The sequence below is a fragment of the Miscanthus floridulus genome, chromosome 12 (genome assembly GCF_019320115.1).
Source record: "Miscanthus floridulus cultivar M001 chromosome 12, ASM1932011v1, whole genome shotgun sequence".
NCBI lineage: Eukaryota > Viridiplantae > Streptophyta > Magnoliopsida > Poales > Poaceae > Miscanthus > Miscanthus floridulus.
This window is the reverse complement of record NC_089591.1, coordinates 47,653,930-47,665,857: the sequence shown is the minus strand read 5'-3', so window position 1 is coordinate 47,665,857 and position 11,928 is coordinate 47,653,930. Positions and strand designations below refer to the sequence as shown.

Here is an 11,928-nt window from a genome sequence, read left to right as displayed (position 1 = left end):
TTGGTTCTCCGCGTCGCCCGCCGAGATGGAATGGGACGTCACGACCCACTCACAACGCCGGGGCGTGGCATCAGCTATGAACAGGCGCCAAGTGTGGAGCCGTCCCTGTCACCATCTGCAGTGTCGGTGGGACCCGCATAAAGGAGAAGAAAGGCCCGGCGGTCCTAGTAGCCTTCCTCTCCTTGGCTCTTCTCTCTCTTTCTCTCTGTGTAACCTGCTCTTCCCCTTCGTCTATAAAGGGGAAGCACCCACTCACTCCTTTCACCAGAGACTTGGGACATGTCCCTCTCTCGCTCGTTTGTAACCCCTACTACAAACTTTCAGTACTAGTAACACGAGCAGCAGCGACGAACTGGACGTAGGGAATTTCTGCCAGAACTAGTATAAACCTCGTGTCCTCTAAGCACACCATCCGAGTTAGACGCGCAATACTAGAAATTTACTAGTTGGTAACTCGAAACATCGACAGTAGGGTTATGGAGTTGAAAGGGATAAGAAGATGCGGGTATAGGATAGAATAGTTCTTGTCCCAATCCTTTTGTTTGGTATGTGATGGGTGTATGATAGGGAAATCGATATCAAATAACCATTGTACGCTTATTACAGATGTCAAAAACCAAATAAAGGAAACATAAATAAGGATAAAATTGCAATTTCATGCATCTTGATCATACCATCATAATACGCCTCTGGTACAAAAATAGTGTCCCACTCTTCACCCTAAGGTTAAATAGCCTCATATACCAAATCCGAATATCTCTACTATCCCTCACGCAAAAACTAGAAGGAAAACTTTCGACACACCATTTGTTTCCTTGTCCCCACGTCTCAGTGTCCCCGACCCAACTCCAACTCCAACTACTGTTTCAAAACAAAACAAAACAAAAAAAACAAAATCCAAAAACCACTTGCTTTCCAAACACTATCCATTTCGTTTTAAATTACAAGTCACTTTAGTTTTGTCCTAGCAAAATTTATCCAGCTAGTAGTTTAAACATAGCGGAAAAATAATATATCTAGATTTCTCTCTATATCACATAATATTAAAGAGTAAAGTGATTCTTTTGTCCGTCATATTTTACTTTACATAATATCCTATTGTACCTCTATGTCCCGTTCATGATCACGGTCTGTGCTCATATGAGTTAGACAATCGCACATTTAGAACTTGTTTGGCCGGGCTCCCAGAGGCTTCGGCTCCTACACTGTTCATGCACTGTAGCGTGTCAGAACTGAAGCCGGAGGAGCAGGGATTGGAGCTTCACTGGCTCCATGAACAGTAACCACGCTACAGTGAGAGGGAAAAGGTGGGGAGTGAAAAACAGCTCTGCTGCTACAGTGGTACTACAGTGTTCGTCGTAGGGTGTCAGCTGGAGCCGGAGCTACCGGGAGCCCGGCCAAACAAGTCCTTAGCCATATTACAGAGTCTAATTACAACTTTCCAAGGCTTACCGGAATAGATGACACATTCGTTATATACTCTCTTCGTTCCAAATTATAATTAAGTCACTTTGACTTTTTTTTTATCTATTTCGTCGTATATCTAGAGATATTATTATATAGATGTATAGCAAAATGAATATACTAAAAAAAAAGTCAAAGCGACTTGTGATTTGGAACGGCGAGAGTATACAGTATCTATACTACAAATTGTCTATGTGACCGCGCGCACGGACATATTTGCAAACCAGGAAAAATATGTTCAAAAGATGAACAGTGACAAGAGCCCCTTTTCCTTCTACTCCTATGGGATAAGAACTGGGGGAAAAAAAAAAGAGAGCAGAAATCAGGTCCGCTGTTGCTGTCATGGCGAGCGAGCGAGCGCGGCGTGCGCCTGCGCCCTCCATCCCATCTGGTCATCTCTCGCACCGCGCCCATCATCCTCCTCTCTTCTCCCCCCTCGGCTTCCTTTTTTTCCCCCACCCTCCTTGTATTTGGATTGGATTGGAAGCTTCTCCAGTTGTCCACCGGCACCGGGCGCCGCGGCTAGGCCACGCACACCCACCCACTTGGTGCCTGCCGTGCGGGTCTCTCGGCCTTCGTCGACCTCCAGCCCCAGGCGGCGCTGAGCACTAGGCGGCGAACGGGCTCGACGGAGACTCGGCCAACTGCCGGCCGAGCGAGCGCGTGGAGTTCCCCGCCCGATCAGGTAGAGGATCTCGGTCGCGGAGAGGACCGACCGCCGGGCAGCTGATCCATGGTCGTGGCGACCGGACCAGTTCGTCCGTCCAGCCGGGATTGCTAGGTACGCGCTCGACCTGTACTCGTCCTCTAATTTGCGGCCCCAGAGCCTCTGCGCAGTCACTCGTGTCGGATCGGCTTGCATTTTGTCTGCGCAGGGCTGTGCTCTGTTTGTGTAGCGGATCGCTACGCGAACCATTGTTCTTTTTCAAAAATTTACACGATGATATAGTGAGAGCAGTTCATCTTTAGCCAGGGCGACGGAATAATCCATGGAATGGATTGACGCAGTTGGAAAACCAGCCAGTGAATTCCTTCCCCCCTGAAATGAATTTGAAGTGAGGAACTAGTTGGGTTCTGACTTCTGAGAGGTGAGAGCGTCAAGTACCACCCGTCCCGTTCCATTTTCCGCGATTAGATTGCCAGGTGCCAGCACGCAACTAGGCCGGCAAGTTGGATCAGACGTGCCTACAGCGTACTGGCAGTCATGCACTGGCCCGCCCAGTTGGCACTGTAGAGCACCATCGTCATCAAGGAAGTTAGCCATGGAACGTTAAAATGCGATAACAACTGGGTTATTGGTTGTGCTAATTTCCCTTCACCTCATGGTGGTCATGTGATCTGATAGCGAAACGTGAGGAGCAGAGGCCTTAGAGTCTTATAAAAAAAACTATTAAACAAAACAATGGGGAGCTCGTGCGCCTTTGCTGCAGGCCTGCAGACTTCGTTGGATCACCCGAAGCTCGTAGAGAGATCGATGGAGATGGAAGAAGCAAGCTGCCGTCGTCATCGAGCGCATTTAGCATAAACAAGGATCGGAGGTGCTCCTTTTCCTGCGGCAGCTCTATTCTCTTGTCCTCTAGTCCACTTGTGGGAAGGAGGAGAAGATTACCTGATTGATTACCGATTAGTATAGTTTTAGCCCCCTTTCTGATTAGCTGATTGATTGATGACCGATTAGTATAGTTTAGTTATTAGCCCCTTTCTGAGAGACCAGACTACTAATTTATTTACCGGAAAGCCAAGTGGGATCAGACTAACAAGTACTGCATCCGTTCCAAAAATATCTGGCGCTTTCGTTTTTCAAGAAACAATTTTAATAAAATATATATTAAAAAATATTAATATTTATGATACATAATTAGTATCATTGAAAAGATCTTTGAATCTAGATTTTTAATAAATTTATTTAAAGATATAAATATTGTACGTATTTTTTACAAATTGAGTCAAATTTATAGCACGAAAATCGGAAACGACTATTAATATTGGACAGAGGGAGTACGTAACAACCGATGAGCCGTGAGGGAAATGGCACTGGCAAAGTGGCCACTGGCGAGCGATGCTGCTGCCGCACCATGTGGACTCGGACTTCCCGCGGGAGCGGGAATCCCTTGCCTTTACACGTGGTCAGGATCATTGGATAGGCCGGAGGGTGTCAGGGTGGTTGTAGAGTTGCGTTTCGACTTTTTTTTATCTGGTGGATGAGATGACACACTGCAGGCGATGCGACGGGAAGCTGCAATGATTTGTGTCAGGATCCGGAACGGAACTGATCCTGTTCTTGCTTACGGATGGATTGGTGGAATATCGATAGGTTCCTTCCTGTGCGGTCTATGCCTACGTTATACTGAACCGTAGAATTGTTAGGGCTTGATAAAGACGTGTGCATTATATACAACACGTGGTCACGTCTCTGCTCTTCTTAATCATCCATTTGGAAGGGAAATGCATCCACACTGAACAATGGCCGCTGCCATTGCCTATCACGACAAGGCAGCGTGAACGCAGTTTGATTGGTCAATTGCCCGGCCACACAGCCCACATGAAAAATGAAAGCTCTAAAGTAAAGATCCCATCCGATCCGTCATGGCTATAGGTTGTCCCACAATGATAGACGCAGCGCTAACCAAGCACCAGTTCCGTCTGCGCGACGGTTCTGGTTTCTCACGTGGAAGTAAAGCTGGAGGCTGGAGCTGAGACTTCTAGAGACAACCTGTTGATGGATAAAAAAAATGTGATCGAAATCGAACGAGATGAAAGTGACAACGAAACAAAGTTGGTAAACCGGGGGTATCGCCATGTGGGGCACGCGAAAGCTCACGGCCTCTTCTGTCTTCTCCTAGCCCAGAGACTTGAGAGTGTCCCGCCGCTTTGCGACCACAGGAAGCAAAATTCCGTGCCAGTCTCGGTCGCCTGCCGTGACAAGTGGCGGCACGCTGTAGGCCGGCGGAACCCGGAGCCGACCCCGCATAGTGAGTGCGCTCTGATTGTCGCGTCGCTGAATCGACCTCCCAGACCGACTCTCCCAGTTTCCCCGTTCTTCTGGCGTGTAGTATGAAGGAATGGCGGTACGCCACAAGATTTTCACGCCGATCCATCTAGTTTCTTAATTCCTACTAGGTCAGTTGATAGTTGCATTATGAGTTAAATTACTAGTGCTAGAAATACTTACCAGTTCAGAAAGGGCAAATTTTCAGAAGAAAAATACTCTGTATTACGATTCAATTTGATAGATCCAACTCGACATAAACAGGGAGGAGCCTTTTTTCTCCTGAATTTTCAGTAGTAAGGACAGTCCCAATGGTGTATTGATGATGGTTTATATCCTCATTAAATGACTTGTCACGTAGGCAAAACGTTAACATGGCAACGAAAGAGAGCAAAAATCATAGAAATGGTTTCCTCATGAAGAAATCAGGTCTTCTCTTGACCCAATGCACCAAGAAACCATGAAATCGTCATTGGGGAGAAACCACCAGTTTCTAGCGGGCTTTGTGCCGCACTCCCATCGGAGGAAGAAGATAAAGTTGGGAGAGAGAAAGAGAAAATAATTATTACTCATAGAAACCATAGGTTAAAAAGCAGTACTTTTTTTTGTACGGTATCCTATGTTATAGAAACCATTAATTTCTTCAATTAAGACTGCCCTAATTCACTACTACGTCAATCTGTGCTCACGCAATACATAAGAATTCATTTCCCTTTTCTGTCCAACTTAGGCCCCGTTTAGATGCGAAATTTTTTAGCTTTTAGCTATTGTAGCATTTTCGTTTGTATTTGATAAAAAATGTCTAATTATAGACTATTTAGGCTTAAAAGATTCGTCTCGCCAATTACGGACAAACTGTGCAATTAGTTAGTCTTTTTATCTACATTTAATATTTCATGCATGTGCCGCAAAATTTGACGTGACGAAGAATCTTAAAAAATTTTGGATTTTGGGTGGGATCTAAACCGGACCTTAGTACTGTACTTCCTTTCCATTATTGTCTCATAAAGTGCAGGCAGAAGCGCAGGAGGAGGCCGCGGCAGCGTGGGCGACGCCACCGCCCGAGCGGACGGCAATAATGGACGCCCACCACTCGCCGCCGGCGCAGCCGGGGGCAGAGAGGCATGGCAGCTTCAGCTACGACATCGAGAGCACGGACGGCCCGTGGCGCGGCGCGGGGGCGGGGCAGGACCGATCGTCGGAGGCCCTGCTGCGGTACGACGACGACGGGCCCCGGGAGCCGCTGCTGCGGAAGCGCACCATGAACACCACCTCCCAGATTGCCATCGTCGGCGCCAACGTCTGCCCCATCGAGAGCCTCGACTACGAGTACGCCCTCCACACAAACCGCCTCCTCTCTGTCTCCCCCTCCGTGGCTCCGCTGGTTGATATTGTCAACTTCCCGAATGCTTTCTGTGCTGATTCGGCGAAAATGTTTGATCTGTACTGTTTTCTCGTGGTGATTGAGACGAAGGATCGTTGGTTTTACCCCCAAAAGGACGGCAAGAGCAAGATCATATAACTTATTATTAGTTTATTGTTTGGCATGCCTTACCATAAAGCTAGGATCTTGTGATGCGTTTGGAAGACGAAAAAGCTATCCTGATTGATTATTGTTCAATAAGGCGTTATCATTCTTGCGCCTTTCTGCCATTGAATTTTGTAAATAATTCATACACTATACAGCAATACTGCATCGACAATGTCATGTTCTGATCGTTCGTGTACTTACTGAATAGTGGTTGAAGGAGGCTAGTTAGTAGATTCCATGGAATTTGTTAATGGTCGGATGCCAGGATCTTCCGTTGTTGACATTATGTACATAGTTTAAATCGAACATTTTTTATAAAGTATCAAATCTAGAATAAGAAAGAAACCATAATTATTTGGGATCTGAACCATGCACTGATCTGATTCCGTTTGAGTTTCGACAAATGGAACCACACACATGTGCTTCTATCTTGTAGTATGAATAAATAAATACTGATGCAGTTAAATGTTCTTAAATGGGGTTGTAGCGTGCCAAAAATAGGATACCAACCAACAAACTGCGAAGAAGCTGACTGCAAAATTCGTGTAAACTCAATGATAATAATATCTGGCAGATGTAATTTGCTGACTGTATACTCCTTAGAAATAGAAAATATGCACAGTTTAGCAGGCTTGCTATGTTACTTCCCGACTTACCATCAAAATTTTTATTGCATGTTTCAGAATTGTGGAAAATGACCTTTTCAAGCAGGATTGGCGATCAAGAAAGAAGAAGCAGATATTCCAGTATATTGTTCTCAAATGGTCCTTGGTTCTTCTTATTGGCTTGTGTACTGGACTTGTTGGCTTCTTCAATAACCTTGCAGTTGAAAACATTGCTGGGTTCAAACTGTTGCTTACAAGTGATCTAATGCTCAAGCATAGGTAAAGCTTCACTCAGATGCTTATGCTATTTTACCAGATCATTTAGTTTGATTCTCCAGCTGTTCAATATAACTTGTCATTGATTAAGTAATACAACACGGTGAATAACTTGCATAAGGTTTTACTTACTTACATCAATTGAATAATGTGAAGTGCCAATGGTTTGTTGCTTCCAGTGCAGGTACTTCACAGCATTTCTGGCATATGGAGGTTGCAATCTAGTCTTGGCAGCTACTGCTGCAGCGATCTGCGCTTACATAGCACCTGCTGCTGCTGGGTCTGGTATCCCTGAAGTTAAAGCATACCTTAATGGAGTTGATGCTTATGCTATATTAGCTCCAAGTACACTGTTTGTGAAGGTAAAGTCAAATTCAGAATAAAATACACAGCCGCATTGAACATCTTAGTATTTCTTTTTTACAGGGAAACCATGTTTGATTTCTTACTCTTTCAGTTTTTGTTCGCAGTAGTAACTTTTTGTGCTACCGTACCTGATTGAATTACTAAGATCTTTTCCAGCATTTGCATGCCATGTTCTGACATGTCATTGATAATTGTTGTAGAAACCCCTAAACTTTTTCCAGCTTACTAGGAAATTGTGATGATGCATTGACAGCCAAATTGTTGTCTAGGGACAGTTGTACTGCCTTGCTCATTATGTTTGATTTCATTCTCTCTTTTTTTTAATGACCTGCTGCAAATTCACAAACGTGTCATTGTTAGTGTTTATTCGGAATATGTGCTACCAAAGGGAATTTGTTAGACTGTTACTTTGCCTAGTTTATCCATTTATGATGCTTACATGCTTAGGCATAAATTTTAAATTAGAACAACTTATGTGTTTATGTCTGGTAACTTATTCAGAATCACAGCAGCTTGTTTTGTGGATGACATATAATGCTATCAGGACTCCTGGTTTTTCTAATTGCCCGTTCGAGTTCAGCAATCTATTTCTTAAAACTTGCTTCTATTATTCTGCAGATATTTGGTTCAATACTTGGAGTTTCAGCTGGATTTGTACTTGGAAAGGAAGGTCCCATGGTACATACAGGAGCATGCATTGCCAACTTACTTGGTCAAGGGGGGTCACGCAAGTACCATTTGACATGTAACTGGCTCAGATACTTTAAGAATGATAGAGATCGGCGGGATTTGATTACTTGTGGCTCTGCTGCTGGAGTTGCAGCAGCATTCCGTGCGCCTGTGGGTGGTGTGCTCTTTGCTCTTGAGGAAGCAGCATCATGGTAGGAACTATTTCCCTTGTCACAACTGCTAATTCATATTTAACAGGTGCTGCCATCTTGGCATGTGCCTTTGGATTTGTAATAACCTTGTTACCAACAACATCAAAATTCAGACCATCACAAATGTAGTAGCCATATCCCATAGGTATCTGAATTCCAAAATATCAATTCGAGTGATAGATCTTTTGAATAAGAATAATAGTCTGATTGCTTCAGTATGTTGATAGGAGAATTTATCTATTTGCAACTGCATCAGATGGGCAACACTGACATTTTTATTTTGCTGCATTTTCTTTCCATTTGACTGAATGGGTCTTTCATGTTTCAGGTGGCGAAGTGCTCTCCTGTGGAGAACATTCTTTACAACTGCTGTTGTTGCTGTTGTGTTGAGGGGCCTGATCGAGCTCTGTCGTAGTGGAAAATGTGGTCTCTTTGGTCAAGGAGGGTTGATTATGTTTGATCTTAGCTCAACCGTCCCGAGTTACAGTACCCAGGATATCATTGCAATTATTGTCCTTGGAATAATTGGTGGGGTCTTTGGGGGCCTGTTCAACTTTCTCTTGGATAGAATTCTTCGAGCCTATAGTTTTATCAATGAGTATGTATCAATCATGTGTATTTAGTTACTCTATAAAATTTTCCTTCAAGGTGCAATCTCATATTACATTGTTGTCTTTGTCTGTCTGCCTGCAGGAAAGGTGCTCCATACAAGATTCTTCTTACTGTCACAATATCAATCATCACATCAGCATGCTCCTATGGGCTACCTTGGCTTGCTCCATGCACTCCGTGCCCTGCTGATGCTGTGGAGGAATGCCCTACCATTGGCCGCTCTGGGAATTTTAAGAATTTTCAGTGCCCGCCGGGCTATTACAATGGTCTTGCATCGTTATTCTTCAGTACAAATGATGATGCCATCCGCAATCTTTTCAGCAGTGGCACGGAGAATGAGTTCCACATGTCCACTCTTTTCGTATTCTTTACTGCAATTTACTGCCTTGGCCTTGTGACATACGGTATTGCTGTTCCATCTGGTCTCTTTATCCCTGTTATACTTGCTGGGGCTACGTACGGGCGCATAGTGGGGACCCTTCTTGGCCCGATATCGGACCTTGATCCTGGACTATTCGCACTTCTTGGTGCAGCATCTTTCCTCGGTGGAACAATGAGGATGACTGTCTCAGTCTGTGTGATACTTCTGGAGCTCACCAATGACCTTCTTATGCTCCCGTTAGTCATGCTCGTTCTTCTGATATCAAAGACTATAGCCGACAGCTTTAACAAAGGGGTTTATGATCAGATTGTAGTGATGAAAGGTTTGCCATTCCTGGAAGCTCATGCCGAACCATACATGAGGCACTTGGTTGCTGGCGATGTGGTGTCTGGGCCACTGATCTCCTTTTCAGGCGTCGAAAGAGTGGGGAATATTGTTCAGGCGTTGAGGATCACAGGCCACAATGGATTTCCAGTGGTCGATGAGCCACCTCTATCAGAGGCTCCAGAACTTGTTGGGCTTGTGCTTAGATCCCATCTGCTGGTCTTGCTGAAAGGCAAGGGCTTCATGAAAGAGAAGATGAAAACCAGCGGTAGCTTTGTGCTGCAAAGATTTGGTGCCTTCGATTTTGCCAAGCCTGGTTCAGGAAAAGGTCTGAAGTTTGAGGACCTGGATTTCACTGATGAGGAAATGGACATGTACGTCGATCTCCATCCAATTACAAATACATCGCCGTACACGGTGGTTGAGACCATGTCACTTGCAAAGGCTGCCGTCCTCTTCCGGGCACTGGGACTAAGGCACCTGCTCGTTGTGCCGAAGACCCCAGGGGTGAGCTCTCATTCTCCGAATCTTGCTCTAGAGAGAGTATTTCAGTGCTGGCCATTCTTTTGACTATGAAGTTCATGTTGGCCTGTTCGCTTGGCTTATAAGCCGTACTTTTTCAGCCAACGAACAGTAATTTTTCTCTCACAACAAATCAGCCAACAGTACTTTCAGGCGTGACTTATCAGCCTAGCGAATAGGGCAATAACCTTCACCTTTTCTTTTCTTTGTGACAAACTCGATCTGATAGCTAAATCCTTTATTGTTCTACTGCAGAGACCTCCAATTGTTGGAATCCTGACGAGGCACGATTTCATGCCGGAGCATATTCTTGGGCTGTTCCCAAATATACACAAGTCGCACTAACGGTGCACTCAATCAGTACCATATTTTGTTTGCCGTCGCCTTGTAGCTAGCTGTACGAAAACGAAGCTGCTTTTGTCCAATATTTGCCATCAGACATCTGGCCTTTTGCTTTCCATTTTATTGTCTTCTGGAGTATTCCAAAATCTTATAATCTCTGAATAATATTGTATTTGTTGTAAAGAGCCGGTTCCCATGCAATAATCTGGCAGTACACTCTGTGCTTCTCATCCTCCTACAGGGAGGAGAAGGAACTTATCCTAACGTTTCATTCTGTTCTCTTGTAGCGCATATCATTATGTTGATTTGCAACCTGCAAAAAAAGACAATGTTGATTTGCAACTAAAAATATTATGCTTTCGTGCAGAAGAGAGGTGTCCAATTTCCAAACCTAATGTGGTTATCTGTCATGTTTGCTGCGGAAAAAGAACCTTATCTGTCACGAAAATGCCGTTGCTTCCGGGGCAAAGCGGATCGGCTGTCCACATGCTGACGAGAGACATCGTATTTGTAGCTAATCACATGCCCATGATCTCACAGGATCCCTGGAAAATTCGCCAGGATCCTTCTACAGCGACGCCGGTGGAAATGGCATCTACCAATCCAACCACCATAACATCGCCTGGCCCGCATGGCAGTAGCCCAAGCAAACAGCCCTAAGACACGAACCGAAATCGAAAGGGGGCGAACAGTGACAGGGGAGACACCATGATTCTTCCTCTGTATATTCCGGCATGTGGTGTCTCACCTGCCAAAAAAGGCCGGGTTTTTTTTGTTGAGGAACAAATCACTGTCAATGGACCATGCTCTTTTCTTTTGTGTTTCTCTTGCCTTTTTTTTTCCCTTCTCCTCTCCGCGGAATTACTGCAATGCCAATTGCAAGGGCAGCTATAATAACAAACTCTTTCATCACTGTAGTAGTTTTAGTTGTCAAGTTAGATTCTTTGTTTGCTGGAGGATTTTGAGCTTTGGTTCTGTCTGTGGCACTGTTCTCTGAACCAGGTCTGAGGGATGACTGATTCACTTTTAGAATAACAGCCCATGTGTGCAAACAGAACTGGCCATCGTCCTGACAGTGTCCAGTGAGTATATACTACTACTAGTATTACTATTCTACTACCTTGCCACATAGCCACATGTGCAGTACTCCCTCCTTTCTAAAATAAGCGCACATTTTATTTTTCAAAGAATCAAAGTTTTCTAAATTTAATTAAATTTATAAAATGTTGTCAATATTTGTATCTCCTAATATATCAATAATGAAATATATTCCACTTTAGGGTTTTCGGTTGTGGCCAAACAAAATTAAGTAAGTCGATTTTAAGGTGTTCAAGTTTCAAAAAAAGAAAAGAAAAAGAATGACATAACTTAGAAGGCGAAGGTGGAAGCTTTCCACTAAGTTAGATGCTAACTTATGCATTTTGGTTGACACATATTCTATTCAACAACTAAATACTGGTATTTCTAAACTCAACCCATAATTTCACTCGCCTCTGAAAACATAGAAATTTTGAACCCTATACTTATTGTGTGTCATAAATATTAGTATAATTTCATTATATTTGGTCAAGCTTTAAAAATTCAACTCTTCAAGATCAATATGTGCGTCTGTTATAAGATGAACAGAGTTCTAC

The 11,928-nt window shown here is 44.1% G+C and overlaps 1 protein-coding gene across 4 annotated transcripts; it reads left to right on the top strand.

The window, feature by feature from the left end:
• Positions 1–1,844: 1,844 nt before the first annotated feature.
• Positions 1,845–10,558, top strand: LOC136495313 (chloride channel protein CLC-c-like). Of its 4 annotated transcripts, none has more exons than XM_066491274.1 (8): positions 1,845–2,245; positions 5,481–5,782; positions 6,668–6,868; positions 7,050–7,227; positions 7,850–8,112; positions 8,441–8,710; positions 8,806–9,937; positions 10,208–10,558. In XM_066491274.1, exons 2-8 carry the CDS (start codon positions 5,532–5,534, stop codon positions 10,295–10,297), a joined length of 2,385 nt encoding a protein of 794 aa, XP_066347371.1. In that variant the 5' UTR covers positions 1,845–2,245; positions 5,481–5,531; the 3' UTR covers positions 10,298–10,558. The 4 variants fall into 4 exon arrangements, with proteins under 4 accessions (XP_066347371.1, XP_066347368.1, XP_066347369.1 ...); XM_066491271.1 differs by having other exon boundaries at positions 5,469–5,782; XM_066491272.1 differs by having other exon boundaries at positions 5,464–5,782.
• Positions 10,559–11,928: the final 1,370 nt, after the last annotated feature.

Bases quoted from the DNA above. Each gene is read 5' to 3' on its own strand.
- LOC136495313 (XM_066491274.1), top strand. From the start codon at position 5,532: ATGGACGCCCACCACTCGCCGCCGGCGCAGCCGGGGGCAGAGAGGCAT. The intron at 7,228-7,849 runs GTAAAGTCAAAT...ATTATTCTGCAG, and splicing joins CAAGTACACTGTTTGTGAAG to ATATTTGGTTCAATACTTGG. The intron at 9,938-10,207 runs GTGAGCTCTCAT...GTTCTACTGCAG, and splicing joins TTGTGCCGAAGACCCCAGGG to AGACCTCCAATTGTTGGAAT.